Source organism: Pongo pygmaeus, chromosome 9 (genome assembly GCF_028885625.2).
Source record: "Pongo pygmaeus isolate AG05252 chromosome 9, NHGRI_mPonPyg2-v2.0_pri, whole genome shotgun sequence".
Lineage (NCBI taxonomy): Eukaryota > Metazoa > Chordata > Mammalia > Primates > Hominidae > Pongo > Pongo pygmaeus.
Genome location: NC_072382.2, coordinates 558,459 through 575,840, shown reverse-complemented (window position 1 = coordinate 575,840; position 17,382 = coordinate 558,459). Strand labels below are relative to the sequence as shown.

General features: G+C 52.4%; 1 protein-coding gene across 3 annotated transcripts in view; it reads left to right on the top strand.

Annotated features, from left to right (window-relative positions):
- DEAF1 (DEAF1 transcription factor) overlaps positions 1-17,382 on the top strand; it is a 64,389-nt gene that overhangs the window by 30,649 nt on the left and 16,358 nt on the right. For all 3 annotated transcript variants that reach the window (XM_063670647.1, XM_054437708.2, XM_063670646.1), the window contains exon 10: positions 4,536-4,783. In XM_063670647.1, coding sequence (XP_063526717.1) covers positions 4,536-4,783 — 248 coding nt within the window. The remainder of the gene's footprint in view (positions 1-4,535; positions 4,784-17,382) is intronic.

Here is a 17,382-nt window from a genome sequence, read left to right as displayed (position 1 = left end):
AGACTGTGATTTAGCCACTTCCCTCCCCGGGTCATTGTCCATGGCGCTGATTCTGTGAACATTTCTGGGTTCAGCAGCCGCATTCCGATGAGTTTACAACGTGGAGCTGGTGGGTGGAGCAGGAAGGGGTGGGACGTCCTCCCACCTCTGTTGCCTGCTGGGGGGATGTCAGGTGCTGGGGGTGTCGGGTGCTGGGGGGATGTCAGGTGCTGGGGGGATGTCAGGTGCTGGGGGTGTCGGGTGCTGGGGGGATGTCAGGTGCTGGGGGGATGTCAGGTGCTGGGGGATGTCAGGCTGCGTGCTGGGGGATGTCAGGTCCTGGGGGGATGTCAGGTGCTGGGGGGATGTCAGGTGCTGGGGGGATGTCAGGTGCTGGGGGTGTCGGGTGCTGGGGGGATGTCAGGTGCTGGGGGGATGTCAGGTGCTGGGGGATGTCAGGCTGCGTGCTGGGGGATGTCAGGTCCTGGGGGGATGTCAGGTGCTGGGGGGATGTCAGGTGCTGGGGGATGTCAGGCTGCGTGCTGGGGGATGTCAGGTGCTGGGGGATGTCAGGTGCTGGGGGGATGTCAGGTGCTGGGGGGATGTCAGGTGCTGGGGGATGTCAGGTGCTGGGGGGATGTCAGGTGCTGGGGGTGTCGGGTGCTGGGGGGATGTCAGGTGCTGGGGGGATGTCAGGTGCTGGGGGATGTCAGGCTGCGTGCTGGGGGATGTCAGGTCCTGGGGGGATGTCAGGTGCTGGGGGGATGTCAGGTGCTGGGGGATGTCAGGCTGCGTGCTGGGGGATGTCAGGTGCTGGGGGGATGTCAGGTGCTGGGGGGATGTCAGGTGCTGGGGGGATGTCAGGTGCTGGGGGATGTCAGGTGCTGGGGGGATGTCAGGTGCTGGGGGATGTCAGGCTGCGTGCTGGGGGATGTCAGGTGCTGCAGGGATGTCAGGTGCTGGGGGGATGTCAGGTGCTGGGGTTGTCGGGTGCTGGGGGATGTCAGGTGCTGGGGGGATGTCAGGTGCTGGAGGATGTCAGGTGCTTGGAGATGTCAGGTGCTGGGGGATGTCAGGTGCTGGGGGATGTCAGGTGCTGGGGGGATGTCAGGTGCTGGGGGATGTCAGGCTGCATGCTGGGGGATGTCAGGTGCTGCGGGGATGTCAGGTGCTGGGGGGATGTCAGGTGCTGGGGGTGTCGGGTGCTGGGGGATGTCAGGTGCTGGGGGGATGTCAGGTTCTGGGGATGTCAGGTTCTGGGAGGTGTCAGGTGCTGGGGGGCATGTCAGGTGCTGGGGGATGTCAGGTGCTGGGGGATGTCAGGCTCTTGGGGGATGTCAGGCGCTGGGGGCATGTCAGGCGCTGGGGGCATGTCAGGCGCTGGGGGGATGTCAGGCGCTGGGGGGATGTCAGGCGCTGGGGGGATGTCAGGCACTGGGGGTGTCAGGCGCTGGGGGATGTCAGGCGCTGGGGGATGTCAGGCGCTGGGGGGTATGTCAGGTGCTGGGGGGTATGTCAGGTGCTGGGGGGATGTCAGGCTGCATGCTGGGGGGATGTCAGGCTGCATGCTGGGGGATGTCAGGCGCTGGGGGGATGTCAGGCGCTGGGGGGATGTCAGGCGCTGGGGGGATGTCGCGCTGGGGGGCATGTCAGGCGCTGGGGGGCATGTCAGGCGCTGGGGGATGTCAGGCGCTGGGGGATGTCAGGTGCTGGGAGATGTCAGGTGCTGGGGGGATGTCAGGTGCTGGGGGATGTCAGGCTGCATGCTGGGGGATGTCAGGCGCTGGGGGGATGTCAGGCGCTGGGGGGATGTCAGGCGCTGGGGGGATGTCAGGCGCTGGGGGATGTCAGGTCCTGGGGGGATGTCAGGTGCTGGGGGGATGTCAGGTGCTGGGGGATGTCAGGCTGCGTGCTGGGGGATGTCAGGTGCTGGGGGCATGTCAGGTGCTGGGGGGATGTCAGGTGCTGGGGGATGTCAGGTGCTGGGGGTATGTCAGGTGCTGGGGGTGTCGGGTACTGGGGGATGTCAGGTGCTGGGGGGATGTCAGGTGCTGGGGGTGTTGGGTGCTGGGGGGATGTCGGGTGCTGGGGGGATGTCAGGCCGCATGCTGGGGGATGTCAGGTGCCGGGGGGATGTCAGGCGCTGGGGGGATGTCAGGCGCTGGGAGGATGTCAGGCGCTGGGGGATGTCAGGTCCTGGGGGGATGTCAGGTGCTGGGGGGATGTCAGGTGCTGGGGGATGTCAGGCTGCGTGCTCGGGGATGTCAGGTGCTGCAGGGATGTCAGGTGCTGGGGGGATGTCAGGTGCTGGGGTTGTCGGGTGCTGGGGGATGTCAGGTGCTGGTGGGATGTCAGGTGCTGGAGGATGTCAGGTGCTGGGGGATGTCAGGTGCTGGGGGATGTCAGGTGCTGGGGGGATGTCAGGTGCTGGGGGATGTCAGGCTGCATGCTGGGGGATGTCAGGTGCTGCGGGGATGTCAGGTGCTGGGGAGATGTCAGGTGCTGGGGGTGTCGGGTGCTGGGGGATGTCAGGTGCTGGGGGGATGTCAGGTTCTGGGGATGTCAGGTTCTGGGAGGTGTCAGGTGCTGGGGGGCATGTCAGGTGCTGGGGGATGTCAGGTGCTGGGGGATGTCAGGCGCTTGGGGGATGTCAGGCGCTGGGGGCATGTCAGGCGCTGGGGGCATGTCAGGCGCTGGGGGCATGTCAGGTGCTGGGGGGATGTCAGGCGCTGAGGGGATGTCAGGCACTGGGGGGATGTCAGGCGCTGGGGGTGTCAGGCGCTGGGGGATGTCAGATGCTGGGGGATGTCAGGTGCTTGGGGGTAGTCAGGTGCTGGGGGGATGTCAGGTGCTGGGGGGATGTCAGGCTGCATGCTGGGGGATGTCAGGTGCTGGGGGGATGTCAGGTGCTGGGGGGATGTCAGGCGCTGGGGGGATGTCAGGCACTGGGGGGCATGTCAGGCGCTGGGGGGCATGTCAGGCGCTGGGGGGCATGTCAGGCGCTGGGGGGATGTCAGGCGCTGGGGGGATGTCAGGCGCTGGGATGTCAGGCGCTGGAGGTGTCAGGTGCTGGGGGATGTCAGATGCTGGGGGATTTCAGGTGCTGGGGGGTATGTCAGGTGCTGAGGGGATGTCAGGCTGCATGCTGGGGGATGTCAGGCTGCATGCTGGGGGATGTCAGGTGCTGGGGGATGTCAGGTGCTGGGGGATGTCAGGCTGCGTGCTGGGGGATGTCAGGTGCTGGGGGGATGTCAGGTGCTGGGGGGATGTCACGCTGCATGCTGGGGGATGTCAGGTGCCAGGGGATGTCAGGCTGCGTGCTGGGGGATGTCAGGTACTGGGGGGTGTCAGGTGCTGGGGGATGTCAGGTGCCGGGGGATGTCAGGTGCTGGGGGGATCTCAGGTGCTGGGGGGCATCAGGTGCTTGGGGGATGTCAGGCAGTGATTTGTTATTTGTTGGTCAGTTTTTTACCCGACTTCCCAACGTTTGTGAGAGTTTTCTTTTCTTTTCGTTTTTGAGATGGAGTCTCACTCTGTCACCCAGGCTTGAGTGCACTGGCAGGATCTCGGCTCACCGCAACTTCCGCCTCCCGGGTTCAAATGATTCTCATGCCTCAGCCTCCCAGGTAGCTGGGATTATAGACGCTTCCACGCCTAACTAATTTTTGTATTTTTTGGTAGAGATGGGGTTTCGCCATGTTGACCAGGCTGGCCTCGAACTCCTGACCTCAACGGATCTGCCCGCCTCTGCCTCCCAAAGTGCTGGGATTATAGGTGTGAGCCACCGTGCCTGGCCTCTTTTCTTTTTGAGACAGGGTCTCATTAGGTCACCAAGGCCGAAGGACGGTGACGCAGTCATGGCTCACTGTAGCCTCGATCACCTGGGCTCAAACCATCCTCCCGCCTCAGCTTTCTGAGTAGCTGGGATCACAGGTGAATGTCACCATGCCCAGCTAGTTGTTTTGTTTTTGATTTTTGTTTTGTAGAGACAAGGTCTTGCTATGTTGCCCAGGCTGGTCTTGAACTCCTGGGCTCAAGTGATCCTCCCACCTCAGTCTCCCAAAGTGCAGGGATTACAGGTATGAGCCACTGTGCTGGGTGATGAGAATTTTTATTTATTTTTTATTTTTAAATTTTATTTATTTATTTTTTTGAGATGGAGTCTCACTCTGTTGCCCAGGCTGGAGTGCAGTGGTGCAATCTCTGCTCACTGCAAGCTCTGCCTCCTGGGTTCACACCTTTCTCCTGCCTCAGCCTCCCGAGGTAGCTGGTACTACAGGCGTCCATCACCACGTCCAGCTATTTTTTTGTATTTTTTTTAGCTAATTTTTTGTATTTTTTCTATTTTTTTTTAGCACAGTGAAACGCGGGGTTTCACTGTGTTAGCCAGGATGGTCTCGATCTCGTGACCTCATGACCCGCCTGCCTTGGCTTCCTGAAGTGCTGGGATTACAGGCGTGAGTCACCGCGCCCGGCTGAGAATTTTTAACAGAGGCCATTTTGAAGCTAGGAAATGTATTGATTTCTTGGTTTATTTTGCTTTCCAAATGCTCTAGTGTTGACATCCCTGCCTGCGCTGGCGGTCCCACCCCCAACTCCCACCAAAGCGGCACCTCCCGCGTTGGTCAATGGGCTGGAGCTGTCAGAGCCGCGGAGCTGGCTGTACCTGGAAGAGATGGTCAACTCCTTGCTCAACACCGCGCAGCAGCTGAAGACGCTGTTTGAGCAAGCCAAGCATGCCAGCACCTACCGAGAAGCTGCCGCAAACCAGGCCAAGATCCACGCTGACGCAGAGCGGAAGGAGGTAACGTTGGAATAAATGGGAAGACACGACCTGTGCTGAGTAACCCCAGGCCACCCTGGTGCCTGCGCCCAGCTGTGTAAGACCCACCTTGGCTCACAAGGCCCCTGCCCCACCTTTCTGGAAAAGGGAGCCGTGGAGAGTCATTTATAAATGAAGCTTTTCCTATAGAAAAGTGACAGCTATTATTGTTAAGGTGGTTTTGGTTTTTGTAAATAAGGTTGCTTTGTTTCAGAAAGGGAAACAATTTTATGCACATCGGCCGTTGTGAATACTTACCTTTTCTAGGCATTATTCATCCTTTGTCTTCCTGTAGTGAAATGTGCTTATGTTTTACGAAGTTTGGAGAACATCATCTATTGAGTCTCTGAGTATCGGCGACTGGCAGGGCGAATGCTCAGCCCCTTCTGGGAACCAAGCTCCGTCCATCTGCTGTCACAAAGCCCTCCCAGCTTCTGGCACGTTCTTCAGAAGGCAGCTCCTGTGCGTGGTGGGAGGCTCACAGGGCGTCGTGCCCATGTATTCTGCAGCTTCCTTTTACTGCAGCACAAGCAAAAGGTTACTTAGGCCCCTTCGGCCTCTTTTCATATGGAGTCTCTACCTCATATGAACCCTTTACTTAGATTGAAGACTTTGAGGTAATATAAAGGTTCGGGTGGATGACGTGAATAGGGTAGATAGGAATTACTAGAGCCAGAGTAAGCTGGAGAGAGGGTGGAGGTTTCTCAGCTACTTCTCAGCAGACAGGTACCGTGTGTCACGGCATGGGGACGAGAAGGTGAGAGAGGAGGGTGCCTATCTGCTCAGCACAGGTGGGGAGCTCTGAAGGCCATAGGCCATAGGAAAGGACAGGGATGGATTTTGTCGTAGCTGCTTTTTCGGGTACAGTAGCGTGGACTTTGGTTTGTAAACAAAAGTCAAATTCATATTTTTCCCACCAAATCTATGTAAGAAATGTTTTCCCCCATTTCTTTTCTACTTCCTATTTTTATTTTTATTTGTGGAACAGGCTGTCACTCTGTCGCCCAGGCTAGAATGTAGTGGTGCAATCTCGGCTCACTGCAACCTTTGCCTCCCGGGCTCCAGCGATTCTTGTGCCTCAGCCTCCCAAGTAGCTGGGACTACAGGCACCCACCACCACACCCGGCTAATTTTCTGTATTTTTGGTAGAGAAAATGGTAAACATGGTTTTACCATGTTGCCCAGGCTGATCTCACACTCCTGAGCTCAGATGATCTACCCACCTCAGCCTCTTAAAGTGCTGGGATTGCAGATGTGAGCCACCATGCCCAGCTTCTACTTTTTATAGAAGAACTTTTTATTTATGTATTTATTTTATTATCATTATTATTATTTTTTTTAGTTGCTGCTTTATTTTACTTTATTTTATTTTTTGAGACGGAATCTCGCTCCATCACCCAGGCTGGAGTGCAGTGGCAGGATCTTGGCTAACTGCAACCTCCACTTCCTGGGATCAAGCAATTCTGCCTCAGCCTCCCAAGTAGCTGGGACTACAGGCGCCTGCTGCCATGCCTGGCTAATTTTTGTATTTTTAGTAGAGACAAGGTTTCACTGTGTTGGCCAGGCTGGTCTTAAACTCCTGACCTCAAGTGATCTACCCGCCTCAGCCTCTTAAAGTGCTGGGATTATAGGTATTTATTTATTTATTTATTTATCTATTTTTAATTTTTTTTTTTTTTTTTTTTTTTTTGAGACAGAGTCTTGCTGTGTCGCGCAGGCTGGAGTGCGGTGGCACAATCTCAGCTCACTGCAGCCTCCTCCTCCTAGGTTCAAGTGATTCTCCTGCCTCAGCCTCTGGAGTAGCTGGGATTACAGGCATGTGCTACCACACCTGGCTGATTTTTTGTGTTTTTAGTAGAGACGGGGTTTCACTATGTTAGCCAGGCTGGTCTCGAACCCCTGATCTCAGGTGATCCACCCACCTCAGCCTCCCAAAGTGCTGGGATTTCAGGCATGAGCCACCGTGCCCAGCCTATTTATTTTTTAATTTTTAAATTTTTCTGTCATTCAGCGCACATCAGGTACTTGTTACAGATTCTACTAGACAAGCACATAACGAACAGTGATTCTCATCCCAGGCCGTATTCAATGTTAGAGGTTTGTTACGGATTCTACTAGATAAGCACACTCCAAACAGTGATTCTCATCCCAGGCCATATTCGATGTTAGGGGTTCGTTACGGATTCTACTAGATAAGCACACTCCGAACAGTGATTCTCATCCCAGGCCGTATTCGATGTTAGGGGTTCGTTACGGATTCTACTAGATAAGCACACTCCGAACAGTGATTCTCATCCCAGGCCGTATTCGATGTTAGGGGTTCGTTACGGATTCTACTAGATAAGCACACTCCGAACAGTGATTCTCATCCCAGGCCGTATTCGATGTGAGGGGTTCGTTACGGATTCTACTAGATAAGCACACACCGAACAGTGATTCTCATCCCAGGCCGTATTCGATGTGAGGGGTTCGTTACGGATTCTACTAGACAAGCACACACCGAACAGTGATTCTCATCCCAGGCCGTATTCGATGTTAGGGGTTCGTTACGGATTCTACTAGATAAGCACACTCTGAACAGTGATTCTCATCCCAGGCCGTATTCGATGTTAGGGGTTCGTTACGGATTCTACTAGATAAGCACACTCTGAACAGTGATTCTCATCCCAGGCCGTATTCGATGTGAGGGGTTCGTTACGGATTCTACTAGATAAGCACACTCTGAACAGTGATTCTCATCCCAGGCCGTATTCGATGTGAGGGGTTTGTTACGGATTCTACTAGATAAGCACACTCCGAACAGTGATTCTCATCCCAGGCCGTATTCGATGTGAGGGGTTTGTTACGGATTCTACTAGATAAGCACACACCAAACAGTGATTCTCATCCCAGGCCGTATTCGATGTGAGGGGTTTGTTACGGATTCTACTAGATAAGCACACTCTGAACAGTGATTCTCATCCCAGGCCGTATTCGATGTTAGGGGTTCGTTACGGATTCTACTAGATAAGCACACTCCGAACAGTGATCCTCATCCCAGGCCGTATTCGATGTGAGGGGTTTGTTACGGATTCTACTAGATAAGCACACTCCGAACAGTGATTCTCATCCCAGGCTGTATTCGATGTTAGGGGTTTGTTACGGATTCTACTAGATAAGCACACACCAAACAGTGATTCTCATCCCAGGCCGTATTCGATGTTAGGGGTTTGTTACGGATTCTACTAGACAAGCATATAACGAACAGTGATTCTCATCCCACGCCGTATTCAATGTTAGGGGTTTATGTAGTTTCCCCAGGACCTGTAGTGGTGATTGTCCAGAAGCCTTCCATAGGAGGAATGCACGGTCTTTAGGTATGCCGCAGCTCCAAACACCAGCAACACCACTCAATGACTGTTGAGGTAATGGCAGTGACACTGCAGCTCCACATGGCTGGGGAGGTCTCACCATCATGGCAGACAGCAAAGCTAGAGGAAAGGCATGTCTTAATGGTGACAGGCGAGCAGAAGAGCTTTTTAGATTCTTAATTTTAAATGACTGATCAGTATGTGATTAGTTTTTTGTGTGTGTTTGTTTGTTTTTTGTTTTTTTTAAGAGGTAAGGTCTCACTCTGTTGCCTAGGCTCATGGCTCATTGTAGGCTCAAACTCCTGGAAATACGGGTGCATGCCACCACGCCTGCCTAATTTATTTTTTTATTTTTTATTTTTTGTAGAGACTGGGTCTTGCCATGTTGCCCAAGGTGGTCTCAAACTCCTGGGCTCAAGAGATCCTCCTGCCTCAGCCTCCCAAAGTGCTGAGATTACAGGCGTGAGCCACTGGACCCAGCCTTAATTTTCTTTCAAGGAAGAAAAGTGTTTCTACTCCTGAAGACAAAGATAATTTAAAAATACTTTTTCACTGGGCACAGTGGATCACGCTTGTAATCTCAGCGCTTTGAGAGGCTGAGGTGGGAGGATCTTTTGAGCCCAGGAGTTTGAGACCAGCTTGGACAACATGGTGAAACCCCATCTCTACAAAAAAATATAAAAATTAGCTGGGTGTGGTGGTGGGCACCTGTAGTCTCAGCTACTTAGGAGGCTGAGGCAGGAGACTCGCTTAAACCCAGGAGGCGGAGGTTGCAGTAAGCTGAGATCGGGCCACTGCACTCCAGCCTGGCGACAGAGCAAGACTCTATCTCAAAAAACAAACAAAAAGGCCGGGCGCGGTGGCTCACGCCTGTAATCCCAGCACTTTGAGAGGCCGAGGCGGGCGGATCACGAGGTCAGGAGATCGAGACCATCCTGGCTAACATGGCGAAACCCCGTCTCTACTAAAAATACAAAAAATTAGCCAGGCATGGTGGCGGGTGCCTGTAGTCCCAGCTGCTCAGGAGGCTGAGGCAGGAGAATGGTGTGAACCTGGGAGGCAGAGATTTCAGGGAGCTGAGATCGCGCCACTGCACTCCAGCCTGGGTGACAAAGTGAGACTCTGTCTCAAAAAAAAAAAAAAAAAAAAAAAACGAAAAAACGAAAAAACCCCAAAAATTAGCCAGGTGTGGTGACATGCCAGTCAAGAGGCTGAAACGTGAGGATTGCTTGAGCCTAGGAGGTTGATACTGCAGTGAGCCGTGATCACATCGCTGCACTCCAGCCTGGGCAACAGAGTGAGACCTTGTCTCAAAAAAGAAAAAGAAAAAAGAAATTAAAAAGGAAAAAAATAAAGAAAAAGATGTATATATTTTTGAGATGGTCTTGCTGTGTCACCCAGGCTAGAGTGCAGTGGTGTGATCTCGACTCACTGCAACCTCCACCCCCCGGGTTCAAGTGATTCTTGTGCCTCAGCTTCCCAGATAGCTGGGATTACAGGTGTATGCAACCACGCCCAGCTATTTTTTGGTATTTTAGGAGAGAAGAGGTTTCGCCATGTTGGCGAGGCTGGTCTTAAACTCCAGGCCTCCAGTGATCTACTTGCCTTGGCCTCCCAAAGTGTTGGGATTACAGGTGTGAGCCACCACACCTGGCCAGAAAAATACTTTTTTTAAAAAAAAGTATACTCCCAAACAAACAGCTACTTAATGCTGAAATTTATAGAGGAAAAGAAAGTTTAAAGGCAAAAAAATCTATAACTCTGCACCCAAAGATAATGACCATGAACACTTACTGTGTGTCCTTTTGGTCTTTTTTGGTAATTGAGGTAAACTGTATGTACAGCAAAGTGCCTCAGTCTCCACCATAAAATGTAGTGAGTTTTGATGAATGCATGAACCTGGTCATGAGACCATTTCAATCCCTGCAGAAGCACCACTCATGTCCCCTTCCATCGGTCCCCTGCCCCATGGACAGCCACTGCTCTCATTTATTTATTTATTTTTCTTTTCTCTTTTGAGACAGATCTCACTCTGTCACTCAGGCTGGAGTGCAATGGCATGATCTTGGCTCACTGCAGCCTTGCGCCACCACGCCTGGCTAATTTTTGTTTTTTTTTTAAAGATGGGGTTTCTTTTTTTTTTTTGAAACAGTCTCACACTGTCACCCAGGCTGGAGTGCACTGATGCAGTCTCGGCTCACTGTAGCCTTCGCCTCCCAGGTTTAAGTGATTCTCCTGCCTCAGCCTCCCGAATAGCTGGGATTACAGGCACATGCCACCATGCCCAGCTAATTTTTGTATTTTTAGTAGAGACGAGGTTTCACCATGTTGGTCACGCTGGTCTTGAACTCCTGACCTCAGGTGATCCTCCTGCCTCAGCCTCCCAAAGTGCTGGGATTACAGGCATGAGCCACCGCACCTGACCTCTTTTCTTTTTTTTGAGACAGAGTTTCGTTCTTGTTGCCCAGGCTGGAATCCAATGGCGCAATCTTGGCTCACCGTAACCTCCACCTCCCAGGTTCAAGAGATTCTTCTGCTTCAGCCTCTCAAGTAGCTGAGACTACAGGCATGCGCCACCACACCCAGCTAATTTTGTATTTTCAGTAGAGACAGGGTTTTACCATTTAGGTCAGGCTGGTCTCAAACTCCTGCCCTCAGGTGATCTGCCCACCTCGGCCTCCCAAAGTGCTGGGATGACAGGTGTGAGGTACTGCACCCAGTTGATTTTCTAGATTTCCTACCACGACTGATTTCTAATTCAACTCCAATATGCTTAGAAAGTATACTCTGATTTCAGTTCTTTTAAATTGATTAAGATTTATTTCGGCCAGGCATGGTGACTCACACCTGTAATCCCAGCACTTTGGGAGGCCAAGGTGGGAGGACTTCTTGAGGCCAGGAGTTTGAGACAAGCCTGGACATTGTGAGACCCTGTCTGTACAAAAAAAAAAAAAAAAAGGATCGGGTGCGGTGGCTCACGCCTGTACTCTCAGCACTTTGGGAGGCCGAGGCGGGCAGATCACGAGGTCAGGAGATCGAGACCATCCTGGCTAACACAGTGAAACCCCGTCTCTACTGAAAATACAAAAAATTAGCCAGGCATGGTGGCAGGCGCCTATAGTCCCAGCTGCTCAGGAGGCTGAGGCAGGAGAATGGCATGAATCCAGGAGGCGGAGCTTGCAGTGAGTCGAGATTGCACCACTACAGTCCAGCCTGGGCTACAGAGCGAGACTCCATCTAAAAAAAAACAAAAAACTTTTTTTTTTAAAGGGTTTCACTTTGTCACCCAGGCTGGAGTACAGAGGTGTGACCTCGGCTCACTGCAGCCTCAAGTTCCCAGGCTCAAGCAATCCTCTCGCCTCAGCCCCCCAAGTAGCTGGGACTATGGGTATGTGCCACCATGCTTGGCTACTTTTTGTATTTTTCATAGAGAGAGGGTCTCGCTGTGTTGCCAGGCTGATCTCGAACTCCTGAGCTCAAGCCATCCACCCACCTCAGCTTCCCAAAGTGCTGGGATTACAGGCATGAACCACTGTGCCCGGCCAAAATGTTTTGTTCATTAGCCGGATCACTGGAGCCCAGGGGTAGAGGCTGCAGCTAGCTGTGATCACGCCACTGTGCCTCAGCCTGGGCAACAGAATGAGACCCTGTCTCAAAAAAACAAAAAGGTGTTTTATGATCATGTATATACTCTTCGTGGTGAATATTGCATATACACTTGAAAAGAGTTTTATTCAGTCACTGGTTTTCGTTTTCTGTAACGTCATTAGGTCAACGTGGTTCATAGTGTGGTTCAAATCTTGTTTTTTTTCAACCTAAAGATGTACTTTTAGCTTTTCTTTTCATATAGGTCTGTTGACCATGAATTCTCTGTTTTTGTTTGTCTGTAATGTCCCTCTTTCACCTTTATTTTTGAGGGACATTTTTGAGTGACATGGAATTCTGGGTTGTCACTTATATGTATATATATTTTTGAGACAGAGTCTCGCTCTTGTTTTCCAGGCTGGAGTGCAGTGGCGCGATCTCGGCTCCCTGCAACCTCCACTTCCCAGGTTCAAGCAATTCTCCTGCCTCAGCCTCCTGAGTAGCTGGGACTATAGGCGTGTGCCACCATACCCAGCTAACTTTTGTATTTTTGGTAGAGACGGGGTTTCGCCATGTTGCTCAGGCTGGTGTTGAACTCCTGGGCTCAAGTGATCCACCCACCTGGGCCTCCCAAAGTGCTAGGATTACAGGGATGAGCTAACATGCCGGCCTATTTATTTATTTATTATTTTTTGAGACAAAGTCTTGCTCTGTCACCAGGCTGGAGTGCAGTGGTGCCATCTCGGTTCGCTGCAACCTCCAACTCCATGGTTCAAGCGATTCTCCTGCCTCAGCTTCCTGAGTATCTGGAATTACAGGCACACACCACCATGCTCAGCTAATTTTTTGTATTTTTTATTAGAGACAGGGTTTTGCCATGTTGGCCAGACCGGTCTTGAACTCCTGACCAACCTCAGGTGATTCACCTGCCTTGGCCTCCCAAAGTGCTGGGATTATAGGCGTGACCTACCGCGCCCAGCCTGGGTTGTCACTTTTTGTCATTCACCAGTTTAAAGATGTCTTTCCATCATCTTCTGGCCAGCCTGCCTGCCTTCCTTCCTTCCCTCCTTTCTTCCTTCCCTCCTTTCCTCCTTCCCTCCTTTCCTCCTTCCCTCCCTCCCTCCCTCCCTCCCTCCCTCCCTTCCTTCCTTCTTTCCTTTTTCTTTCTTTTTTGAGACAGGGTCACTCTCTGTCACTGAGGCTAAGAAGCAGTGTTGTGATCACATCTCAATGCAGCCTTGACTTCCTGGGCTCAGGTGATCTTCCCTTAGCCTCCAGAGTAGCTAGGACTACCAGCACGGGCCACTACTCCTGGCCAATTTTTTAGCTGGGGTTTCACCATGATGCCCAGGCTGGCCTCAAACTCCTTGGCTGAAGCGATCCTCTTGCCTCAGCCTTCTGAGTAGCTGGGACTACAGATGTGTACCACCATGCCCAGCTATTTTTTTATTTGTATAGATGGGGTTTCACTGTGTTTCTCAGTCTGGTCTTGAACTCTTGGACTCAAGCAACCCACCTTCCTTGGCCTCCTAAAGTACTGGGATTACCAGCATGAGCCACTGCTCCTGGCTATAACTATTTCTTTTTTTTTTTTTTTTGGAGACGGAGTCTTGCTCCCCAGGCTAGAGTGCAGTGACACGATCTCAGCTCACTGCAAGCTCCACCTCCCAGGTTCAAGCGATCCTCTTGCCTCAGCCTTCCAAGTAGATGGGACTACAAGTGTGCACCACCACACCTGGCTAATACTTTGTTTTTTTGTTTTGTTTTGTTTTGTTTTGAGATGGAGTCTTGCTCTGTCGCCCAGGGTTGGATGCAGTGGCACGATCTCAGCTCACTGCAACCTGTGCCTCCTGGGTTCAAGCGATTCTCCTGCCTCAGCCTCCCGAGTAGCTGGGACTACAGGTGCATGCCACCACGCCTGGCTAATTTTTTGTATTTTTAGTAGAGAGGAGGTTTCACCGTGTTAGCCAGGATGTTCACAATCTCCTGACCTCGTGATCTGCCCGCCTGGGATTACAGGTGTGAGCCACTGTGCCCAGCCTCAGGATCTACTTCTTTTGGCTACTTTTTCCCTTCAGCATGGATCCTGTTATCCCTTCTTCACACATCCAGTACTTCCTCATTGTCTGGTGGAATTTTAGTTTATATACTGTTTATATGGTAGAGTTTATATGGTAGAGACTCTGAATTCTGTTGAATTCTGTTGTCTTCCCCTGAAGAGTGTTGGGCTTTGTTCTTGCAGGCTGAATTCTTACGGATCACCCTGAAGAGGCTCAGTGTTGATGCTGTTAGGGCAGGTCTGTCTGGCTTTTTCTTCTGCCTGACACATCCTTAGTCTTGGATCTGCGAAGGTGTGGTTTTTCTGGATGTTGCTGGGAAGCCCGTGGTGTTTTTAAGCCTCTAACTTGTGAGGGTTCCAACTCCAGACTTTCAGGTGGTGAGCAGCAGCCGCGGTCTCTGCTCAGTGTTCTCGGTCTTCAGCCATCCATTTCTGCTGGTACCCTGGGAGTCTTCCCCACACGCTGTGTCATCAGCTCAGGGTCAGACAAGGACGTGGGGAGCGTTTATGTGCTGCATGGGGATGTCCTCTCTCTGTGCCTGCTCCTTTCTAGGGTTTCTCCCCTCATTTTCCAGCCACTTTGTCAGCTCTGGCCAGGGTGACTGCAGTCTGCTACCACGGTGTGGCCACCCATGTCTGGTGGCCTGGGGCTGCCTCCGGGAGAAGCCATCCTGGCTCCATCTCCCTGCTACGTCACCTGTCCCTGCTACGTCACCTGTCCCTGCTACGTCACCTGTCCCTGCTACGTCACCTGGCTGCCTCTCTCCCCTGCTCATTTGGCAGCCAGAGTGTCTGATGCTGCTGCATCAGCTGGGTCCCTGCCCTGAAAGGCTGGGCTTTGAATTTTATTTGTAATTTTATGTATTTCTATGAAAGAAATGTGGCATGAAATCCCTTTACCCTTAAAATCCCATTTGGTAGACAGCTAAGCCTTTTAAAACGTTAGAAAGGGCGGCCCCTTTCTCAGCTGGAAGCAGCTGTTGCAGTGAACATCCCGTGCTTCTGAAAATGTCAGGAGTTAGAAGAAATGTCAGGAAGTGTTAGAAGCGATGTGTTCCCTTTCTCTAAAGCTGTGTATCGGACATGTCATTCGTAAAGCCATTAGTTGAATAGCTGAGCCAGGACTTACAGGCTCTGAGTGTGACACCCTGTCCTCCTCCTCTCAGTGTGAGTAGCTGAGCCAGGACTTAGAGGCTCTGAGTGTGACGCCCCATCCTCCTCCTCTCAGTGTGAATAGCTGAGCCAGGACTTAGGGTGACCGAATGTGACACCCTGTCTTCCTCCTCTCGGTGTGAATAGCTGGAGTCAAGATTTAGAGGCTCTGAGTGTGACGCCCTGTCCTCCTCCTCTCACTGTCAATAGCTGAGCCAGGACTTAGAGGCTCCAAGTGAGACACCCTGTCCTCCTCCTCTCGGTGTGAATAGCTGAGCCAGGACTTAAAGTGACCAAGTGTGACACCCTGTCCTCCTCTTCTCGGTGTGAATAGCTGAGCCAGGACTTAGAGGCTCCAAATGTGATACCCTTTCTGTCTTCCTCCTCTCAGTGCCATGGCTTGGGGTGGACGCTGCTTCACCCTCCTGCAGGGTGGCCCAGACACAGTGGGTTTCATTTTCCTTTTTTTTTTCTTTTCTCTGGTGGCTACAAAAGTGAACTTTTTTTCTTTTCTTTACTTTTTCTTTTTTTCTTGAGACAGAGTTTCGCTCTTGTTGCCCAGGCTGGAGTGCAGTGGCATGATCTCGGCTCACCACAACCTCTGCCTCCTGGGTTCAAGGGATTCTTCTGCCTCAGCCTCCTGAGTAGCTGGAAATACAGGCATGTGCCACCATGCCCGGCTAATTTTTGTATTTTTAGTAGAGACGGGGTTTCTTCATGTCGGTCAGGCTGGTCTCGAACTCCCAACCTCACGTGATCCGCCCACGTCAGCCTCCCAAGCTGGGATTATAGGCATGAGCCACCGCACCTGGCCCTATTTTGTCCGTTTTCTTGAGACATCTTTAATAAATGAACATATAACTTCGGGAAGCCAGGCTAGCAGACAGGACCACAGTGCTTTCTGTGATGTGGCCATCTCCTAGAGTCCAGCAGAATGGACCTTCGCAAGAAAAACCGCTGAGGAGATGGAGGAGGAAAGGCCAGAAGCCTGGTATTCACTCCAGAGGCAGTCGCTGAGGAGATGGAGGAGGAAAGGCCAAAAGCTTGATATTCACTCCAGAGGCAGTCGCTGAGGAGATGGAGGAGGAAAGGCCAAAAGCCTGGTATTCACTCCAGAGGCAGTCGCTGAGGAAATGGAGGAGGAAAGGCCAAAAGCCTGGTATTCAATCCAGAGGCAGTCGCTGAGGAGATGGAGGAGGAAAGGCCAAAAGCCTGGTATTCAATCCAGAGGCAGTCGCTGAGGAGATGGAGGAGGAAAGGCCAAAAGCATGGTATTCACTCCAGAGGCAGTCGCTGAGGAAATGGAGGAGGAAAGGCCAAAAGCCTGGTATTCACTCCAGAGGCAGTCTTTTTTGTTGTTGTTGTTGAGTCTCACTCTGTCACCCAGGCTGGAGTGCAGTGGCAGAATCTCAGCTCACTGCAACCTCCGCCTCCGAGGTGCAAGCGATTCTGCTGCCTCAGTCTCCCAAGTGGCTGGAATTACAGGCATGCGCCACCAGGCCTGGCTAATTTTTGTATTTTAAGTAGAGATGGGGTTTCGCCGTATTAGCCAGGCTGGTTTTGAACTCCTGAGTTCGGGTGATCCACCCTCCTTGGCCTCCCAAAGTGCTGGGATTACAGACGTAAGCCACCATGCCCAGCTAGGTTTTGTGTTTTTTATAGAGACAGCATCTTGCTATGTTGCTGAGGCTGGTCCTGAACACCTGGTCTCAAGATATTCGCCCAGTCAGCCTCCCAGAGTGCTGGGACTCTAGGCGTGAGCCCCTGCTTCTGGCCCCCAGGCCAGTGGTAAAAAGCAAGATATCATCCCTTTCAGAGCATCAGGACAGCGTTGTGCTCAGGGAGGCTGGGAATGGGCATGGTGCCCTCTGGGGGTGCGGCAGGGTCACTTGGCTGGAGGAGCTATTCATGGTGCTGCTGCCCCCTGCTGCCCTGCTGAGGGCTGACATGGTGAACAGTCACGGGCACTGGCAGACGTGGTTGTGCCCAGTGCTGTATGCATGCAGCCGTTGTAGCAAAGGTGGTCACTTGGACCATTGTGGTGCCATCATGGCTACAGCACCCAGGCAGGAGCAAGGCCGCTGGGTTCTGGCGAGATGATGGTTCTGAGTTAGATGTGGAGATTTCTTTGAGATCAGCCCCACAGGTATCTTACGAGGGCTCGGGGGTGAGGCTCAGAAGTCCTACAAGGAGGGGCCTCTAAACCTGTGTCCCTTCAGCCTGCGGCAACAGCAGCGCGGAGCAGTGTCCGGGAGCCTGGGGGGCGCCTGGGCCGGGCGGGAGCCGGAAGTCGGCGAGGGGAGGAAGGTGTCGCATGTTGGCTTCCTCCTGCCCTGTAGGAAGTACTGAATGGTTCCCCACAACAGTAGGACGAAAATGAGTTTCAGTTCCCTGATCCCACACCACTGCCGAATGGGAGGAAGGGTTTATGCCGG